Genomic DNA, 22355 nt, shown 5'->3' with positions numbered 1-22355 from the left:
GCAGCTCTTGGTGCGCCTGCTCTGTCGGAGGCACTTCGGAGACCACGTGAGCGGAGCTCTCCGCATCACGTGGTCCCGCCAGCCAATTCGCAGCCGCTCCAGGATGTAAACACTGCAAGTGCAGTGAATAATAAGTAACCATGTGCCTGGCTACGTAGCGGCCTCTCCCCGCCCATAAAATGAAGAAGCAAAACCCCTACTGAGCATGTGCAAACCGTCTAACGCGGCTTAGCCGCGTGTAAAGTACTGCATGCAGTACGTTAGACATGCTGCGTTACAATTTAACGCAACGTGGGCACTGTGAACAGCCCATTGATTTTTCATTGCTGTGCGTTGGGGTGCGTTACAGGCTGCTCTAACGTGCGCCTGTAACGTCCCACTGTAAAACCAGCCTAAATACACACTATAATCCTATGACTTTCCCAGAATTACCTGCAGGAGACAACACCAGTGCTTGCAGAATATCTGACAGAGAGATGATTCCCACAATGCTATGTGCTTCGTTCACAACTACCAGTCTGTGCACCTGCAACACAACAAGACAATCGCAGTATGTAAGTGCATGCTTCAGCCAGGAAATACAAAGTCACAGACCTTACGCCTCCTGAAAGGATGAAACGTAGAACCTTCATTATTAAAGAAGAAGATTCTCATTTCACTCCCTCCTAGAGTTTGCCAACAGATGTTAAAATTTCAAGCTGTAGATTTTGTTACAGCACATTGTAATATGTATATATACACAATGATGCTATTATATAGGATATGGATGTAAACTGTCATACTTCTAATAGAAGAACACCCCATAACAACTATATTAAACCAGTTGGTAGTCATGCAGTCAAATAAAAATTAGCATGTAGCAATTTGTCTATAAGGTAGCCTGGCTGCACATCAGTAGTCTAAGTCCAAAGCAATACAGTTTGAACGTGCAAGCCAAGTCAAGGAGACCGGCGTCTACTGGTACATTAATAAACCACTCCCATACAAATCACCCATCAAAATTCAACATGTTTCAGCCATTAAATTGATTAGGGCTTCGTCAGGAAAATAAATAAGGTGCAGTGCTCAAAAGCGCATTGTAACAGTGACAAAGCATAGCCCAGGTCAGAGCTGGCTCTTAAAGACAAATTGTTACATGCTAATTTTTATTTGGCTGCATGACTACAAACTGCGTTAATGTACAATGTGCTTAGCAGTCATCTGACCTCATGTTATATAGGTGTGGCATCCTTCCCCCATATTAGTGGTGGGGTTGATGGCCCTATTTTACTTTGTTATTTATTAAAAGTTACGTTTTAGGTACTATAGTACCATTAAGAGTGTTAATTAGTAGTGTTCACTTTCCCAGTGTTTTTGATTGCGTTAACCAATGTTTTTCCTATTAGTATAAGGATTTGTGTTGTATACTGGAAGCACAGATTCTCATGAGCATGGGCACAGACTGCAATTAAACCCAAATTGCAGTTTGAGTTAAATGCTTTAGCTGGACACAGAAAAGTGATTGGAAATAATCAATTCAAGTGATGGAAGGCACAGGCCATAAAATTGCCAATGATGTCTGTGATGGCATAGTGGGCTTGTGATAAAAGCATTTAGTATTAGGTAAACACAAAGCTACTGGGAGCCCAATTTGATTTAGTAGGTAGGGATGATCACAGATATGCACATTTTTCCGAGTTGATGCAAATGTATGCCAATTTGTATGCAAATTATATGCAGCTTGAAAATGTACCAATCGATTTAAACCTGAGTTTAAATTGATTGGTCCGTTTTCAAACTGCATACATTTGCATAAAAATGTGCATAATTTCAGAAAAATTGGCATCTCCTTGATCATCCCTAGTAGTAGGTCGTTTTAGGTTGAGGAGGAGTAGTAATAGTGATAATATACTCACAAAATTGGGTTGCTCAAGAAGCAACCACTCAATGAACATGAGGAAAGGTGCCGCTTCCTCTCAGCCGCTATAAATAGGACGCAGCTCCAGATAAAGCCAGTCGGAATGAGTTTCCACCAGCCGGTGTCCCTTGCCAAAGGGATAGATGGTGCAAGCCAAGGATAGGAGGCGCCCATTAGTATATACGCATGACACAAAATATGTATATACAGGGTTGGAATGGAAATAAAGTTGCGAGCTATTCCTCTTCACAACCGCACCACTCAATAGAGGAGGACTTATCTGGGAGACAAAGCATACTAAAAAATATAAATCCAGAGAGTCCTACATGTGCATATGAAAAACTTTATTGGTACAAAAGGATGGTTAAATCCAAAGCTAGGTAAACTCCATTAAAACCACATAAGAAACAGGAGGGAGCGCTCCCTTACAAATGTTCCAATGGTCACCATGCGGTCAATGCACAACACCATCGCCCAGCCTCAGCTTATGCATATGGTGTCTGCCACCGTCCTGGTCTGACCATGTGTGGACCCGCCACCGACGCACACCTCAGAGGCCTCAAAAAGCAGCTGCGGAAAACTGTGGGTACTCAAAAATAGTGTAGTTATCAGCAATTGGTGGACACTTTATGTACTGTTACTATTGGGCATCTTCCGTATGTAGGACCTGTGTGAAAGTATGATGCCAAACTGTCTTTCTATTCAGGAAGATACGGATTCCGTGTATCAACAACTCTGACAAACTAGGTCTGCGGTATTGATGTATTACTCAAGATAGTAACCTGTGCACTCCATTTACGCTGTGACTGGGAGATTGATATAGCGTATGTCGCCAACGCCAAGCTGTCATACATTTACTCACTGCTCCCATGTATGTTGAGACCTCCAGTTCCGGGTAAGTGCCTCCCGCTCCAATGCTCAACTGACGTATCCCAGCTTTCAGCAGTGCTCAAGCTTGGTACAGCGAGCTTCTGCCCTCACCATCTTGGCTATGCTGGCGTCCAAACTTTGTCCTCACTGGTCCGCGGGGCTCCCTCGGTAACCTGCTGCCGTTGCGCATGCGTTCGTGGGTCCAGCCGGCTTAGGGTCACGTGAGCGCTCACTCCTGTTCCTCCCTCCTGCTGACGCGTTTCGCCCCTCCCACCGGGGCTTTCTCAAAGCAATAGAGGGTTGTGGGATAGTGCAGTAACGGCCTTCTTATCTTCACAAAGGGCTGGGCGGGCAGAGCAGCGGTCCACATCCTCATGCATAAAACATTATTTCGCATTGGTCAGACACTCCCTCTCGTAATTTAACACGGATACAAATTCCTTTTCCTGAATCAATTAATGTGATCAATTTGACCCCCTTGACCAGGATAGCTTATCCCTGTTGGAAAAAGGTCTTACATTCGCCCCTATGTGTGGGGGAGATGAGTTCACGGTGTACCGCGACTTGTGTTTTTTCCTCAGACGTGTAGCCTTAAAACTCATGTTTGGGGGAAGTACAGGAGTTGGGGACACGCAAGATGGACTCACGGAAGCTATACCACATCTTGACCTGAATGATAGAGCAGTATTGAGAGATCTTGAATTATTAACCACTTAAGGACCAGGGTAGTTTCTTCTGATCGGTGCTGCGTGGACTCTCCAGCCCGCAGCACCGATCAGGAAATAGCCAGGGCGATCAGACTTCCCCCCTTTTTTCCCCACTAGGGGAATGTCCTGCTGGGGGGGTCTGATCGCCGCCGGCTACCCGCACTTTCCAGGGGGGACTCTTCAAAGCCCCCCTCCGGAGTGCTTTCCGCCCTCCCCGGCTTTCCCTCCCTCTCCCTTACCCTGTGAGTGGCGCAGGACGGAGTTCCGTCCTGCGCCTGATAGGATAGGCTTCTGCCTATCAGATGCCGGCAATCCCCGGCCAATCAGAGGCCGGGTATCGCCGATCTACGTCACGGCGCTGCTGCGCAGCAGCGCCGTGTGATGTAAACAGCGGGGATTTCTTCCCCGCATGTTTACATTATGCGTGCGAGCCGCGATCGGCGGCTCGCACACTGTTCACGGAGACAGTCTCCGTGAACTGGCATGGAAAGACCGCTCGATCGAGCGGCCGTTTCCATGCTATACCACTAACGACCCGCCGACGCCTATCGGCGTTAGGATGAAACAGGGGAAAATGAATACCCTAAAGCCTGTCTGGAAGTACTAAATCCCAACCCTACAGGAATTTAGAAAGAAGTCCAAATACATGCCCCCCTTAAATCACAAGTTAAAAACTTTTAGAGATCTGGTCCAACGAGATTTGCATTCGGTGAAATGGGTACCAATGAAAGGAAAGGACAATCTTACAAAGGGAGAGAGAGAAGCTTTAGAAAAATTAAAACAGAAGGATGACATTATCATAAGGGGAAGTGATAAGGGTGGTAATGTAGTGATCCTGACAGCTCGGTACTATGAAAGCGAATGTCTGAGGTTGCTGAGTGATCGGGATACATATAAAAAATTACAGGAAAATCCCTTTATGATGATTAAACAAAAAATTAATGCACTTGTAAAAGAAGGAAAAGCATTAGGAATTCTTAATAAGGAGGAGGCTGCATTCTGTGAGGTCAACACATTTCGTATACCAATTTTTTACATCATCCCCAAGGTCCACAAGAACCTTGAATGCCCCCCAGGATGCCCGATTGTTTCGGGTATAGGGGGACCAATGGAGAACCTAGGCAAGTTTCTTGATGAGAAATTAAAAGGGATGGTGGAGGAACTTCCATCATTTGTAAAAGGTACTGGAGAAGTGCTTTTGGCACTGGATGGGTTCACCATCATTGACGATGATTTACTTGTAAGTATTGATGTGGAGGGACTCTATACTTCGATACCACATGAAGTTGGCCTAGCAGCAGCAGCCTTCTACCTGAGAGAATATTTCCCGGACTCCTCACTCCACAATCAATTCATCGTTTCGTTGAAGCACTTGAATTCCTCCTTGGCGCTTTGAGTCCGCAAGGAGAAAAGCGCAATATAAATGTTATTTGTCTTGTCTTGTCTCCTTGAATATAACTGCTTTGCGTTTGATGGGCGTTTTTACCGACAGGCCAGGGGCACGTCGATGGGGGCATCCTGCGCTCCGGCGTACGCGTGCCTCCATCTTGGACTGTGGGAGCGTCAGGATGTGAACCCTATGTGCCTCTTCCAGGAGCATGTGAAGCTCTGGCTGAGGTACATAGACGACGTGGTCCTGGTCTGGCGGGGGACAAAAGAGACTCTAGAGAAATTTGTGGATTAGGTCATAATGACAGGAATTTGAATTTTACATATGTCTGGGATAGACAGGAAATTTTTTTCCTGGACTTGAAAATTAGAAAGGAGAAAGGTACATTGACAACGACGACATACAGAAAGCCCACATCGGGCAATACTTTGCTTCACTACAAGAGTCATCATCTGCCGTGCCAAAAAAAGTCTATTCCAGGTGGACAGTTCCACAGGTTAAAAAGGAATTGTGCAGTAGATGGTGATTTTGAAGTTGACCTCTAGCCTTTTTTGTAAATCATCAGCCTCAACTTCAAAATCACCATCTGCTGCACAATTCCTTTTTAACCTGTGGAACTGTCCACCTGGAATAGACTTTTTGGCACGGCAGATGATGACTCTTGTAGTGAAGCAAAGTATTGCCCGATGTGGGCTTTCTGTATGTCGTCGTTGTCAATTTAACTTTCTCCTTTCTAATTTTCAAGTCCAGGAAAAAAATTTCCTGTCTATCCTAGACATGTAAAATTCAAATTCCTGTCATTATGACCTAATTGATCCACAAATTTCTCTAGAGTCTCTTTTGTCCCCCGCCAGACCAGGACCACGTCGTCTATGTACCTCAGCCAGAGCTTCACATGCTCCTGGAAGAGGCACATAGGGTACACATCCTGACGCTCCCACAGTCCAAGATGGAGGCACGCGTACGCCGGAGCGCAGGATGCCCCCATCGACGTGCCCCTGGCCTGGCGGTAAAAACGCCCATCAAACGCAAAGCAGTTATATTCAAGGAGGAATTCAAGTGCTTCAACAATGAATTGATTGTGGAGTGAGGAGTCCGAGAAATATTCTCTCAGGTAGAAGGCTGCTGCTGCTAGGCCAACTTCATGTGGTATTGAAGTATAGAGTCCCTCCACATCAATACTTACAAGTAAATCATCGTCAATGATGGTGAACCCATCCAGTGCCAAAAGCACTTCTCCAGTACCTTTTACAAATGATGGAAGTTCCTCCACCATCCCTTTTAATTTCTCATCAAGAAACTTGCCTAGGTTCTCCATTGGTCCCCCTATACCCGAAACAATCGGGCGTCCTGGGGGGCATTCAAGGTTCTTGTGGACCTTGGGGATGATGTAAAAAATTGGTATACGAAATGTGTTGACCTCACAGAATGCAGCCTCCTCCTTATTAAGAATTCCTAATGCTTTTCCTTCTATTACAAGTGCATTAATTTTTTGTTTAATCATCATAAAGGGATTTTCCTGTAATTTTTTATATGTATCCCGATCACTCAGCAACCTCAGACATTCGCTTTCATAGTACCGAGCTGTCAGGATCACTACATTACCACCCTTATCACTTCCCCTTATGATGATGTCATCCTTCTGTTTTAATTTTTCTAAAGCTTCTCTCTCTCCCTTTGTAAGATTGTCCTTTCCTTTCATTGGTACCCATTTCACCGAATGCAAATCTCGTTGGACCAGATCTCTAAAAGTTTTTAACTTGTGATTCAAGGGGGGCATGTATTTAGACTTCTTTCTAAATTCCTGTAGGGTTGGGATTTAGTACTTCCAGACAGGCCTCAGGGTATTCATTTTCCCCTGATTCATCCTTTAATAATTCAAGATCTCTCAATACTGCTCTATCATTCAGGTCAAGATGTGGTATAGCTTCCGTGAGTCCATCTTGCGTGTCCCCAACTCCCGTACTTCCCCCAAACATGAGTTTTAAGGCTACACGTCTGAGGAAAAAACACAAGTCGCGGTACACCGTGAACTCATCTCCCCCACACATAGGGGCGAATGTAAGACCTTTTTCCAACAGGGATAAGCTATCCTGATCAAGGGTCAAGGGGGTCAAATTGATCACATTAATTGATTCAGGAAAAGGAACTTGTATCCGTGTTAAATTACGAGAGGGAGTGTCTGACCAATGCGAAATAATGTTTTATGCATGAGGAGGTGGACCGCTGCTCTGCCCGCCCAGCCCTTTGTGAAGATAAGAAGGCCGTTACTGCACTATCCCACAACCCTCTATTGCTTTGAGAAAGCCCCGGTGGGAGGGGCGAAACGCGTCAGCAGGAGGGAGGAACAGGAGTGAGCGCTCACGTGACCCTAAGCCGGCTGGACCCACGAACGCATGCGCAACGGCAGCAGGTTACCGAGGGAGTCCCGCGGACCAGTGAGGACAAAGTTTGGACGCCAGCATAGCCGAGATGGTGAGGGCAGAAGCTCGCTGTACCAAGCTTGAGCACTGCTGAAAGCTGGGATACGTCAGTTGAGCATTGGAGCGGGAGGCACTTACCCGGAACTGGAGGTCTCAACATACATGGGAGCAGTGAGTAAATGTATGACAGCTTGGCGTTAGCGACATACGCTATATCAATCTCCCAGTCACAGCGTAAATGGAGTGCACAGGTTACTATCTTGAGTAATACATCAATACCGCAGACCTAGTTTGTCAGAGTTGTTGATACACGGAATCCGTATCTTCCTGAATAGAAAGACAGTTTGGCATCATACTTTCACACAGGTCCTACATACGGAAGATGCCCAATAGTAACAGTACATAAAGTGTCCACCAATTGCTGATAACTACACTATTTTTGAGTACCCACAGTTTTCCGCAGCTGCTTTTTGAGGCCTCTGAGGTGTGCGTCGGTGGCGGGTCCACACATGGTCAGACCAGGACGGTGGCAGACACCATATGCATAAGCTGAGGCTGGGCGATGGTGTTGTGCATTGACCGCATGGTGACTAGTGGAACATTTGTAAGGGAGCGCTCTCTCCTGTTTCTTATGTGGTTTTAATGGGTTTTAATGGAGTTTACCTAGCTGTGGATTTAACCATCCTTTTGTACCAATAAAGTTTTTCATATACAGGTTTGGTCCTACCTTTGAATGAGGACAACTCACAAGAATGTTCCAAGGTCATTTTACTAAAGCACTGGACAATGCGTTTCACCAGCCACAGCAGCTTCTTCGGGTCAATAACAGTGTGATCTGAGATTGCCATTTGCTCCAGATCGCACTATTATTGACCTGAGGAAGCCGCTGAGGGCGGAGAAACCTGTCCAGTGCTTGAATAAAATTACCCTTGAATATTATAGCGAGTCCTCCTCGTCTGAAGGCGGAACCAAACCTTTACCTACATATTTTATTGTGTCATAAGCATATATTACTGGGCGCCTCCTAGCCTTGGCTTGCATTTAGTATTAGGTAGTTGTGATTATCACCCATTTGCACAAAACTACAATTGTGTTCAATAAACCGCAGAATAGACTGTGCATCATATAATACAGAGCCCATCATTCTGCTCGTTAGCAGAGATGGTCAATGAGAAGCAAATAATTCCAGCTGGCATGCCGATTGTATGCAGCTTGGTATTTGGCCAATCAAATGTACTTCCTGTTGATATTGATTGGCCTGCATCTCACCAGCAATCTGTTCTCGTTAGCAATCCTGTGATGTCCATAGTGTAAGTGAGGTATCGCCCATGTGCTTTTCCATTTTAGTAGGCTAAAAAAAAGGCATAAGTCCATCAGTTTCAGTAAAACAAAACCTGAGAAACTGTGGCCACTTTTGCCACACGGGGGCATTTACCGTTCCAATCACATGATCACAAAGCAACTGTTACAGGAATAAAACCTTCCTGAAGGTGCACAGCAAGTGTCTTACCTCTGCTTTCACTATTCGATCCACAATAGTCTCCAGTGTATCCAGTTTATTACATTTCACTACGCCTTCAAAATACTGTGAGCGGTGTTCCAGTGCCTGTGTCACTGTGATGTCTAAATTATTATAAGTTTTCTCAGCAGCAAGGTTCTGAAAATGAATTATGCATCTGTCAATCAAAAGTACGGTTAATTACAAGGAGACAGCAATAAGAGAAATAGAGTCCACAAATAGAAATAAAGGCATCCAATTCAAAGAGGAGCTGATCAACAAATCAACAGTGAACCTAGCTCAGAACTTCAAAGTCTGACAGGTAATGATTGGATCTAGAAAAAACAACACTGCCACAGGTAAAGCGGACAAAGAATCTATTTAATCAGGATCTAGTGTTTTTTTTTAATAAGTGTTCAAAATAATTGGGCTAACATATTGTAAAACACAATTTTAGTTCATAGGTTTATCACCTACAGCAGGTGTTTTCACAGCAGAGACTTAGCAGTAATTAAAACAGAACTTTGCTTGTTCACACGTTCCAGTTCTCCTGGCAGGGTGGGATGCAACTTTAAATAGAGCCATATTTTTAGAACAGTGCATTAATTTAAGAGAGTGCTGCTCTTACACTGTAGTGAGCTGTGCATCACTTCTGTTAGATTAGAAAAGCCCATAACATTATCTTGTGTTCAGCAATACCCCAGTCCAAAAACAGCTTAACAATGAAACATTTGTAAAGTGTTTTTCTCCTGTAGGACCCAAAGGGCATAAGCTTGTCTCAGATCAGTACATAGTGATGTGTACAGGGGAGAAAAAAGTTATGCCATCATAAATGCCAGACTAAACAGGTGGCTTTTCAGTTTTGATTTAAACATGTCCAGGGTTGGAGCTGTCTTGATTAAGTTTGGCAAGGCATTCCACAGGGCAGGGGCAGCATGACAGAAAGCTCTGGCTCCAAAGGTTTTTAGTTGCTTCATTCAGTAGCTGAAATCTGGTTGATTATTTTGGGCAACCTCTGCATCATTGATTGAAGAATACCTCCAGTATAAAAGACAAAGCCTGTCATGTCAGGCTCTGTTTCAATGATGCAAGATTGCAAAGCGGGGGCGGGTACAGGGGAGGGCATTTCTAAAGGTTAATTATATGGTAAACAAACATGCAGCCATCAGAGTTAGAATGCCTGATCTGCATGCCTGTTCTGGTCCAATGTCTAAGTATTAGAGGTAGGGAATCAGGACCGCAACCAGGCATAAAATAATTTTTAGCAATCGCACATCACGGTTGCATTAAAAGGACCATTAACAACATTTTTTTTTATAAATCCAGGTGTATGCATATGTATAAAATGTGCATTTAGTCCAAAGTGAAAATAACTATAAATTACTTTTTCCCTATGTTGCTGTCACTTACAGTAGGATGTAAAATTGACAAGTTTTGGACTAGTCCATCTCCTCATGCGGGATTACAAGGGTTTTCTTTATTTTAAAAAGCGCTTATTGAATGGAACATGCTCGGTCTAAAGGCCAGAATTATGTGCAAGAGATTAGCAAGTCTGGCCAACATCTTTGTATTGAGCCTTTTTAAGGAATGCTTTTGTAAAGGATAAGGGAAATACGGAGAATCCCCCATGGGGAGATGGAAAGGTCCAAGGGGCGTCAGATCTGCCAGATTTTTACTACCTTCTGTAAGGGACAGGATCATAGGAGAAAAGCAATTTATGGTGTATTCTACTATGGGAGAAACTTACTTTTTATGTATATGTACATGTGTAATTCTACATTTTTTTTATGATAGTTGTCCTTTAAGTAGCATATTTATTTATTTATTTTTTACATATTTAAACTCCCTAGCCTGTTGACTGCATTATTCGAAGAGCAAAGGGAAAAATTAAGAAAGTATACTTACAATAACATCAAACTTGGAATATATATCTACCACTTTCCCTAAAATAAATAAAAAATAGAATTATGAATTAATAAAAAATAGAATTATGAATTAATAAAAAAAATACAGTTTATGTATTGTGATTACATATTTTGCATCTACCCGTACCAAAATTAATTTTCAGATGCTGTGTGCCTGAGCGGCCACAGCGAGGCTGGGTTTACACGATCGGACCGTTTTCCAGCAATGGAGGTCATCAGATAAATGGATATGGCAACAACACGCGAAGTGGTGTATAGCATCCATTATGGGCTTGTCTCCACTAGGGGTGATTCTCAGCGGTTTTCCGCATGCAAACTCAGATGGGGAAGCGCAGCCTATAGAAATCAATAGGCTGCCTCCAAATTTGCACGTCAGGAACAAAATGGAGAGAGTGCAGCAAGAAAATCCAATCCTACATGCACATCCCTATAGTATTGCATGTCAAAAGGTGAGTAGGGATGGTCAATGAGATGCAAAGAATTTCAAGTTGATGCAGGTTTATGTGACTTTTGTATGCAAAGTTTGCAGCTATATTTTCAAGCTGTAAAAATGTGCATACACAATTTGCATAATGCTGCATCAACTTGAAATGATTTGCATCTCATTGCCCACCCCTAAAGACAAGGATTTGGATACAATCTCGGCATCAGAGCAAGTACCGGCGTGGATCTCATAGACACACACTGGCTCAAGTGGAAATGGGCCCTAAGATACGTCTGTTTTCAAGGCATCCATTGTGTCCGCCGGAGTGGGGGGGGAACAGAAAGTCCTGATGGAAACAATGAAAATCTATAGAGACTGACTACAGCCATTCTCACTAGTGGACCCTCTGTCCAATATTCTTCTCTTCATGTTATTTTTCCTACTAAATAACATTTTCTGCAGTTTGGAGCCATGTACGGGCTCCAGAGGCCTCCCATAGTGCCCATTACAAACAGACAACATTAGAACAATGAGAAAACATGCAGAATCCATGTTGTAGCTGCGATCTGATGTGAACCCAGCCTGAAAGAAGAGATATTACATGACAATTTAATATATGTAATAAATATTTCCATTATACACAGTCCTGTAAGCTTACAGCTCTTATATCATGATTTCATTTACCTCACAGAGTGCAAGAAAAAGTCAAAAGTTAGATGAACCTTACAAGTGAATTTTTTTTGTTAAACTGGACCTATAAGTGCTTATTTACTTATTGGTCCACAGAAGAGAAGCAAATATTCTGGGTGTGCATGCAGCTTTCACCTGGAGTTTGTGAGCAAAATATTTGGAACCAAATCATTGATGGACCACATTTTAGTAAAGTCCAAGGACTTGGCATTTTCTTCTTTGTTTGAAACGTTTCATGTGCTTTTTCTAGAGTGCAGCAGGTTGTGAGACATGAGGGGCCTGCCTGCGCTCCCACAGAGGCTTGGGAGCCTTCCTGGTAAGCTTGCTCCCAAGTCACACTATAGATCTGTTCTACAAGATGGGGAACCATCAAGAAAGATTAAGACCGGGGACACAAGAAAAAGCCTCAGAGCAGCAAAAAAATAAATAAATAATAATAAATAAATAACTATTAAAGTTGCACTCTAAGAAAATGAGTGAGGGGAGTTCTATGCAGGGCTGTGAAGTCAGTACAAAAATCATCAGATTTCAACTCCTCAGTTTATGAAGACTCTGATTCTAACTCCAGGTACCCCCAAAATCGCTCTTTAGTCTAATTTTTACCAGGGTTGTGACAAAAAGTATCGGACTCCAACTCCTCAGGTTATGAAATCACCGACTCAGACACCAGGTACCCAAACATTGCTCTGACTCCACAGCCCTGGTTGTTGGGATACGCTAAAGCTCTTTGTCCTATAAAGCTGACAGCCATTGGATACAATATTGGTATTGTCTTGCACTTTCCAAACACTGGGTGCCGTGTGGAAACTGCACAACATTTAAAAATATTTCAAAACCATAACAGCCAAAGTATTTAAAAAGAGAACCCGAGGTGTTTTTTTGGGGGTGGGGGCAGATGGGACACAGAGACATGTTCTCTGCCTCATGACATGCCTCTGTGTTCCCCCACTGCCGTGCTATAGCCTCCAGAGATTAGTGACAATATCTGTTGCTATCTCTGAGGTAACCATGTGGGAGAGGGATTCCCTGTTCAAAACGCCTGCCAGGGGCTACAGGGTTTCCAGAGCTGCCATTGGGCAGCTCTCCCTGGCCACGCCCCTGCTGCTCCACCGCCTTCCTGCACTCTGTGAATGAGAGAATGAATCTCTTCACTCCAGCGTTGTGACCCAGAGGTCACAAAAGTGAAAGTGGGCCATTGCGGCCCAAAGGAGCAGCAGTTTTGGAGGCTACCTGATCACCTAGTTTTTTTTTAATTGAGCTCACTTTAGGCTCTCTTTAACACAGACTTCAAGGGACCTGCTAGCATTAACACTACCAGTGAGTAGGTCCGCATATCTTATTCTCCCCACTCACATGCGCTTTTGTCTGGATACTTGGTTTAAAGCTGTAAATCCAGCTCCATTTTATGGCATGCCAAAGCAGCCCTATATTTATCTTAAAAGATTAACTACAGTATAAAAAGACGTAGCCTGTCTTTTCGGGCTCATTCTTAATGATGCAGGATTGGGAGTTTTTTTTTTTTGGGGGGGGGGGGGGGGGAAGGGGGGGATTCTCATATTTAATTACTTAGCTGATTGATTCTAAGGCAACACTTAGCGTGAACACCCCTCGGTAAAAGATAGAGGTAGATGATCAGCAGGACAGTTAGTATTGTTTAAAGGGAAATAAATATCACAGACTTCATCTCCCTCTCAGTTCAGGTGTACTTTAAGGGCATTCTGGGGAAGCACAACACTGAGTGGTACTGAATTCTGAAGGCTTAGCATTTAGGCAAGTGGTTTTCCTAAATCTGCCCACCTAAAGGAAACCCCTCCTAATCTGACCTCCTAACTGGCACATATTTTTAATAGTAAGCTTGAATTGTAGATTAATGGATCATCTCAAGCAGTTTGGTCAAAATGTCTTGGTCAGTGACACAATGCTGTTAAGATTACACAGTCAGTGACTCACCTGACTCATCCACCACCGGTAATGCAGACACTCGCCGTTCTACAAATATATTCAAAGCTTTGATGATGGGTGTGTGAGGATGTATGAAGGCAATGTTGTGGTATGTTCCTATCCCAAGTTCCTCTAAGTTCTGCTTCATGAAGGCGGGCTTTGGCATTTCGGACACCTGAAAAGAGAAAAAGAGTCTCTATAATAATTGCAATGTTCAATGCAAAGGCTCATATGATTAAAGAAGCTGATGACAATCTGCTCTCTAGGCTGATAGATCAGAGTTCTTGTATCCTTTTAGTGTGCTGTAAGGGCTTTTTATAGCATAACAACACTGGTGAAGGTGACCGGTATATTTGTTTACAAATAATAACTTTGAATATGAGAGGAAGTATTAATCTTATCTCTCGAGGCCCCTTTTACACTTGCAATGCAAGTGTGCGTTGAGCTACCGCACGGTAAGGCAACAACAATGCAAGGCAATGGGGCATAGAACACCTAACATGTCGCGTTGCAGGAGTGCTCCAATCTGCCCCAAAGTCAACAGCTGTTACCACCAGACTTTAGGACCGCGGTGATTGAAATCTATGCCCCGTTTTGGTGGGCTCCTGGCTGGCAGGGCGTAGATTTCAATCACCGTCCGCAGCGCGCATTTGCCGATTCTGTCGCTCCCCACCGATCACACCGCTCAAACAGAATTTTCTTCACAGGCTCTGTCTGTCTCTATGACGGCAGAGCCATGTGAGCTGGTCAGGAGCCGATTTCATTTGCTCCTGGCCGTGTCTATCAATGTAAGCCACTCTCATTAGCTTACATTGATAGACATGGTCAGGAGCCAATCAAAGTGGCTCCTGACCGGCTCATATGACTGCCGTCAGAGATGGCAGAGTACGTCCTGAGGATCCCGACGTGCGGGGGTGACGGCGGGTATGCCCGGCGATTCGTAGGGATTCAGTCGTTCTCGTACCAGCGGTCTCTGGTCCTTAAGGCGGCAGAGACCACTGGTACTTAAGTGGTTAAGTCAATGGGCAACGCATATCTTTTAAAAAGGTTGACAGCGGTGTGCATGTGTGAAACAACAGGAATAATGGGGATACCCGGGAATCCCAATGACATACCTCCTTTCCAGAATGGAGGGGCAGCAGTATGCATATGACCATGTTGGTGCACTCTGCCGCGGGTCATAGGTTTGTGATTTTGTGCCTTCTGGTGCTATGCGGCAGGGGGCAGGGCACCGCACACCTCAAATGTAAAACTGGCCAGAAGGATAAACCAACATTATAGGAAAAATTCTATTTATTCGTTAAACCTCCTTGCGATCACCTATCGCCAATTGGGCGTCACAAGGTGGCAGCCCCAAGACCACGTAACGCCAATTGGTGTAAAGTCCTGGGGCGGGGTTTTGCAGGGGATTTCTCCGCTCTGTCATTAGTCTACCTGCGGTGATCACCGCTAGGAGACTGTTACATCGTACATTTACATTGTACAGCGATGTGACCTACGGCATCGCTGTACTGGGGACACGCAAAAGCAATCGGCTCTCATAGGTTGATGCCTATGACAGCCGATCCCTGTCATTGGCTGGCCGGTGGTGGTGGTGGAGGGGGGGGGGGCAATTTAAAAAACAAAAAACCCCCACACAAATATATAATTAAAAAAACACTGTCTGCAGCGATCAGAGCCCACCAACAGAAATCTCTGTTGGTGGGCAGAAGGGGGGGGGGGGGGGAGAATTCATGTGTGTGCATAGTTGTAGGTCTCTGCAGCACAAAGGTAAAGCTGCAGAGCACTTAATAGTAAAAAAAAAAAAAACCTGTTCACCAGGGGGGTGTAAGCATGTGGTCCTGAAGTGGTTAAGCACTTTAAGTACCTATTAGTGCATAACTGAATAAATACATATTTTCCAATAATATTGGTTCATCTTTCAAGAGGGTCAGATTTATACCTCCTCTCATATACAAAGTTCATCAGAAACATATATCCTGGGAGCCTTCACCAGCGTTCTGGTCTAGTTCCGTACCCCTAAAAGTAGTTGATCGTTTTTTACTCCCCCAAGAGGAGAAGTGACCAACCAGCACCTGCACAGACGACCTGGAAACCCGAGTGAGGACGGTTACCTCACACAGGCTCTGTAGTGATTGCAATCCACCTTTGTGAGTATAAACTTTCTTACATTACATCAACCAACAACCTACAATACTGCTAAGTTGGGCTCCTGATCTTTCTCATTCTCTAGATTCCCCTCGGTTACTGCTAACCACCAACAACAACCCCCTTAGTGTTAAGCCTGGTACACACTTTCAATTATGATTTGCCAATCACTGACCAATTTTACCACCTCCATGTAGTAGGAGGGTTTATCTACACAATCTGCTCATTGCATTCAATGGGCTTGAGTCACAAAGCCGTGCTAAACAGTTAGCATGTGAAGTGCCGTTCACGGACTTTTGCGCGCGCAAAGGTCCACGATCGTGGCACTTTGCGCACGCAAAAGTCCGCGAACGGCACTTCACGTGCTGTTTAGCACACCCGTGTGAAACAGTTAGCACAGTTTTGTGAATCAAGCCCAATATCGGTTTGACCTCATGTAGGTGGAAAAATTAGTCAGTGATTGGTCAATCATAATTGAAAGTGTGTACCAGGCCTTATACAATAAATAAAAGTGCAGCAGGCTTTTTCTCTGCACACACTCTGGCCAGATCTTTTATATCAGATATGTGATTCATGATTTAATTCTACTGCTAATTATGCTAATAGAACATAATGGCTTCTATCACACACACATTTTTAGAAGTAGACTATTGCACTAGGTTAGGACTTAATGTGGGAGAAACAGGGCATATGCCCCACCAGCGAATGAACGTACACCACAGGTTCACTTCTGACTTTAAACAGACATCACACATACATGTTTCACGTCCACGCCCCAGATTTCACAAATCAGTGCACACGACCTGCCCGACTTACATCTCTGATCTGGTCCACAGGCACATACCATCCCACCCCCTCCGATCCTCCAATGAGCTGCGCCTAGTCACACCACGCACATCTCCTTTCCATGCACGATTGCAGGAATTCACCAGGGCTGCCCCCACTCTCTGGAACTCGCTCCCACCAACCACCAGACTCACCCCCAGCTTTAACACCTTCAAACAAGCTCGCAAGACTCCCCTTTTCATGCTCGCATACCCCCCTACACCAGCACCATAATGTGTTCTGTTGGACACCCTCTTAACAGACGCGCCTATTGTCTCCACCCTACACTCTCTAGATTGTAAGCCTTTGGCAGGGCCCTCCTTCCTAGTGTTTCCAGCTTGATTATGCAATCTTACGGTCAGTCACCCCTCTTGTGGACTAGAACAGTCTCTATTTTGACCTATGACACTGTACTGTTATCAAATAATTTGCATTATCTTGTTTTGTTGTTAGTTTCCTGTATGTCCTACCTTGTATGTCAACCTATGTATCTATTGTGCAGCGCTGTGTAATATGTTGGCGCTTTATAAATACAATAAATAATAATTGCATTGCCTTCCTGTGTGTGTCAGCTCCTCCTGGTGTTCGTCACATTCCTCACCATTAGGTGGCAGTGTGGTAGAGATAATCTGGGTCTCCCACAAGCATTGCTTTGATATGCAAGACCTGCTTGTCTGTTATAGCCAGGGCTGTGGAGTCGGTCCAAAAATCCACCGACTCCGACTCCCCAGTTTAGGATTCCACCGACTCAGACTCCTCTAATTTGCATATTACAATTTTGTTGATTAACAGTATGTAACGTGAAATTCGTCTCTTAACTGCCAACGCTTAGGAATTTTACAAGACAACTGAAGTGAGAAGGATACGTAGACTACTATATTTATTCCCTTTAGACTAAAACTAGTCCTTGGTAAGAGTACTTGTAAAAGGTACAGACCGGAACAAAGAACATCTATCAGGCCCTAGGCAATGTAACTGTGGGTACATGTAAGAATGATGTGCAGGTACTCTGCAGGGGAATGAGGAGATTCTTCCTCTATTACACATTCTTCATGCACAATCTGAACAAGGTTTATGGGTGATAGACAACACCTCTGTGTTCAATGTGCACAACATTCTCAGTGGATTCCCTGCAGCTCTGGAGGGAGCATATGGAGAGTATAGTCCTACTGTGTAACAAAGTAAACCTGAGACAGATGAAATTAAAGTTTTATACATACCTGGGGCTTCCTCCAGCCCCCTTCAGGCTAATCAGTCCCTCGCTGTCCTCCTCCGCCACCTGGATCTTCTGCTAGGAGTCCAGGTACTTGAGCCAGTCTGAAGCAGAAACAGCTAGCGTTTTTGAAAATGCTCCACAACCGCTCTGGTGTGCACCAGCGTTAAGTATAGGTGTACTTAGATATCGGCGGTCTCCCCTTCAGAGATCCACAAAGTTAAATCCTATTTGAGAAACTGCTATTCTAGTTACTGCTGCTTGCAGTGGGACCTCTATAGCACTAATTCATCTACCTGTTGGAAACCAACATCTGCCTTGCCACTTAGGCCTAGTGCACACCAGAGCAGTTCGGCAGCATTTTGCGCTCCGCTTGCGGATGAGGAAACGCTTGGGTATTGTATTTCAATGGGTTGGTACACACTAAAGCGGGAGGCGTTTAGCAGAAACGTATACTCCCGGGCTGCTGCAGATTTTGGATTGCGGAGGAGTTTCTGCCTCCAATGTAAAGTATAGGAAAAACGCAAACCGCTCTGAAAAACGGCAGTTCAGAGCGGTTTTGCAGGCATTTTTGTTACAGAAGCTGTTCAGTAACAGCTTTACTGTAACAATAGAAGAAATCTACTACACCAAAAACACTTCCCAAAACCACAAAATGCTAGGTGAAATGCTACAGAAAAATAAGAAAAAGAGTTTCAAAATCTGCTAGCATTTTGCGGATCTGCTAGCGGTTTTTGGTGTGCACCAGGCCTTACTCTGTGTTTTCCTCATTCAACATGTATGCCATTCATTCCTATCCAGTCCAGAATCAGATTCAAGATACTGTGTCTGACCTACAAATCTGTCCACAAAACCTGTCCAACCTACAATTCCAATCTTACTCAGGAGGTACACACCTAGCCGCTCACTCCACTCTTACAATGAACTTCGCCTAACCCCCCCCCCCCATTAGGGCAGCCCCCTCCTTCAACACCCCTCACAAGTGCTCTAAACCCACAGCTGAACTCTGGTCCCCTACCTTTCGTGTCCTTAACTCTCCCTCTAGATTGTAAGCCTTTGGGCAGGGTCCTCCTCCTTTTGTGTCCTACCTGATCATGCACCTCCATTACTGTACACCCATGCAATGCATCTGAGTGAACCTAACTTGCCTAATCTCCATGCTCCCCTCCAGTGACCAAGCATTACCTTGTACTCATACTGTGCTGCATGATCTGGTCTTTCTTGTATTCCTGTATTGTCATATTGCTGTATGTCACCCCTAAATATTGTCTGTAACCTAAACTGATGTCCAGTGCTGCGTAATATGTTGGCGCTTTATAAATACAATAAATAAATAATAAATATGCCATGCTTCTACCTCTGCATCACCCACATGTGCCCTCCTGCCTCCAGGCTACTCTGCTCCCTCACACTGTAGCATTATTCAAGAGCGGTTTGCAAACTCATCTCTTTCATAACTGACGTGTGTTATGCAGGTATGCACAAATCTCTAACCAACCACATTCTTAATTCATAGTTGAAACATAATTATACAAATTCTTAATGCAGCTTTAAGATGAACCAATATAATACCACCTTGACTTCATTTGATTGGTCCTTTTCCAAGCTGCGGGTATTGGCATAAGACAAAGTTTACAATATTTGTTTTTGCTATGAATGCATAACGCATGCATGACGCTGCACACACTATGCAGGTTAAAATGTATAGATTATTTTTATAACATGAAACTAAATCCCCCACCCCCTTCCAATGCATCTCCCTGCTGCTGCCTATCCTTAAAATGAACCTCCAGACTAAAAATCTACTCAGCACTGAAAGGCTTGGTGTTTAACAGTTTTACAGCATCAGAACTTTATTTTTCTTATCTAAGCCTCATTTTTGGCTGCAGAGAAGCTAAGCTCCGCCCCATCAAAGAAAACTGTCCGGGCATTTTTCCCCTGATACTGTGCAAAGCATGATGGGATTTCTGATGTTCTCGTAGCCTAGCAACTGGGAGTGGTGATCAGGACACAGGACAGTTGGAACTGTCTCATGCTCTCCGTCACCTCCTTTCAACCAAAAAGATGGCTGCCCTCATGAAATCAAACATTTTCCTGTTCTTTTATAAAACAGGGTGGGTAAGAGATTATATTACCTATCTATTTTAATTAACGTAACTTAATGACAGTATGTTTGTTTAGGCTGAATTTCCTCTTTAACTTACCTTGATATTAATCCCTTCATGACACCTAACCCTAATCTCCTGCCGGAAGATTAACTTCACGCCTAAATCTAAAATCCTGTTAGGCTGGTTCACACCACAAGAGCTTTTTCTAAGCACTTATAACGAAAATCTGTAACGAAAAAAAAACCTCCCCGGGGGTACTTACCTCGGGTGGGGAAGCCTCTGGATCCTATTGAGGCTTCCCCCATCCTCTGTCCCACGGCGGCGGCGATAAAGCTCCTGAAACACCGGGGATGTAAATAGTTACATTCCCGGGTCCAGCCCAGGCGCAGTATTGGCTCTCCACTCGGAGATAGGCAGAAATAGCCGATCGCTGTCGGGCTGCTCTACTGCACAGCTGCAAATCTCCTCCTCCTGCGCAGGAGACTGGACCTGACAGAGATCGGCTATTTTCGCCTATCTACGTGCTGAGAGCTGCAACAGCTCCACCCGCTGGAGCCAGGAAAAGGTAAATAAATCAGCGCTCATCGAGGGAGGATTCCGGGACACTTCGGGGGAGTCAGGGCTGGACTGCCTGCAGCTACAAGGGAAGGGAGGAGCCTCATTGGGACCCTGAGGCTTCCCGCTCCCGAGGTACCCCCCCCCCATGGGAACTTTTTTTTTTGTTACAGGTTTTCTTTAAAGGCTCTTCCTAATGTAATGCTATGTTCTTACCTGAGCAATGTAATTGTATTATCGCATTAGCAATTAGAGTTTTTCAGATCACTGGGGCTAAAAAAAAAAAAAAAAAAAAAAAAAAAAGCTCTTGCCGTGTGAACCAGGCCTAGTGTTAGCCTTTTCCCGTTGCTGAAGGCTAATCCTCCGCTCTTATCACAATCCTTTCCCGACTTCAGATCCTAACCTTTCCTTTTCTCCTTCCTGATGCACAACCCTAAAGGTGGCCACACCATACAATTTTTTTTAAATATCCGTTCAATTCAAGAATTGCAATCAATTTTTCTGACCGATTGTAACAATTCAAACATCTGGCCAATGTGCCACACACCTATGTTGAATTTTTCCCCAATCATGAATAAAATAATTGAAAGCTCAGAAAAATGTATTGGAACTGTACTTCAAGTAATTGACAATCCATCACACACCATACAATTCTTGATAAGGCTGGTCTGAAATTTCCGACATGTCCAATCCAAAAAAAAGAAAAAAAAAAAAAAAAGGAAATTCGATCGTATTTATGGATCGAAAACAAAGAAAGAAAAGCTCTCGATTTTCGGGTCAACTGATCAAATTGGCTCTTTTAATTGTATAGTGTGTGGCCACCTTAACGGTCTCATATTGTCAAGTCCTTCCTGATGCCAAATATTATCCTCCCTCTTACCTTTCACCCCTTCATGACCCCAAACTCTAACCTTCTTTCTAATGCCATCACTATCCGCCTCTCTTAAAGGAACCAGAGGTGAGAGAGATCGAAGGCTGCCATATTTATTTCCTTTTAATTTTATATAATTATATACATATATATCATGGACGTTTGGATTTTTCACATGCTGTGGGGTCTGCGTTTGTGCAGAGTGGTCCTATATGCTTTTTGCCGTTTGGCTGATTGACAGGTGCACTTCTCAGCTAATATCACTTCATCTGGAATATTTTATTATTTTTAAGAGATTTGTGTGTATGGATGGGCAAATATTTGTGTGTTTTTTACTACAACACAACTCCAGCCTGCTCATGCCATCTACCCAAACCGCACTAATTGCCTAGTGTAGTGTAAAGTGCAGGTTGGACAGCCCTGTACTGTAATACCCCAGCCACTGATGTCTGCTTTCATCACGATTGTCACTTGTCAGCTCTGCAGACAACAGATGGAATGTACTAGCTGAAACAGCATTAGCTTGCCTGTCACACGAGGTATGGCCATTTCAGTTCAGTCCAAACCTGCAGCTTCTACACCTTCTGGATAAGTTGAATGACTTCTGTTTCATCTAGTTTGACATGGACATTTCCTGTGCTGGTTTATTCCTGTCTCATTTGGTTCTACTTGCCTTACACGGTCTGGGTTAACTGGATATAGGCTTGCACACCTGCAGGGAAATGGCAAACAGGTTTACATAACCGCTTTGTTCTAAGCTTGAGACCTTAGTTCAGCCTCTAATATTGTAATAAACGTGACAGCAGATTTGCATTATTTAGCAATGCACGCTGTATGCATGGTACGGCTGTGCTTTTTGCAATAAACATA

General features: G+C 44.1%; 1 protein-coding gene across 4 annotated transcripts in view; it reads right to left on the bottom strand.

Annotated features, from left to right (window-relative positions):
* Positions 1 to 22355, bottom strand: part of PRKAG2 (protein kinase AMP-activated non-catalytic subunit gamma 2) — a 421795-nt gene that overhangs the window by 5254 nt on the left and 394186 nt on the right. For all 4 annotated transcript variants that reach the window (XM_068235913.1, XM_068235914.1, XM_068235915.1 and 1 more), the window contains 4 exons: positions 13775 to 13940; positions 10691 to 10728; positions 8798 to 8944; positions 433 to 526 (listed from right to left, as the gene is read on the bottom strand). In XM_068235913.1, coding sequence (XP_068092014.1) covers positions 433 to 526; positions 8798 to 8944; positions 10691 to 10728; positions 13775 to 13940 — 445 coding nt within the window. The remainder of the gene's footprint in view (positions 1 to 432; positions 527 to 8797; positions 8945 to 10690; positions 10729 to 13774; positions 13941 to 22355) is intronic.

Source organism: Hyperolius riggenbachi, chromosome 5 (genome assembly GCF_040937935.1).
Source record: "Hyperolius riggenbachi isolate aHypRig1 chromosome 5, aHypRig1.pri, whole genome shotgun sequence".
In the NCBI taxonomy this organism is placed as follows: domain Eukaryota; kingdom Metazoa; phylum Chordata; class Amphibia; order Anura; family Hyperoliidae; genus Hyperolius; species Hyperolius riggenbachi.
The sequence above is the reverse complement of the archived record's forward strand: the minus strand, read 5'-3'. Positions and strand labels throughout refer to the sequence as shown.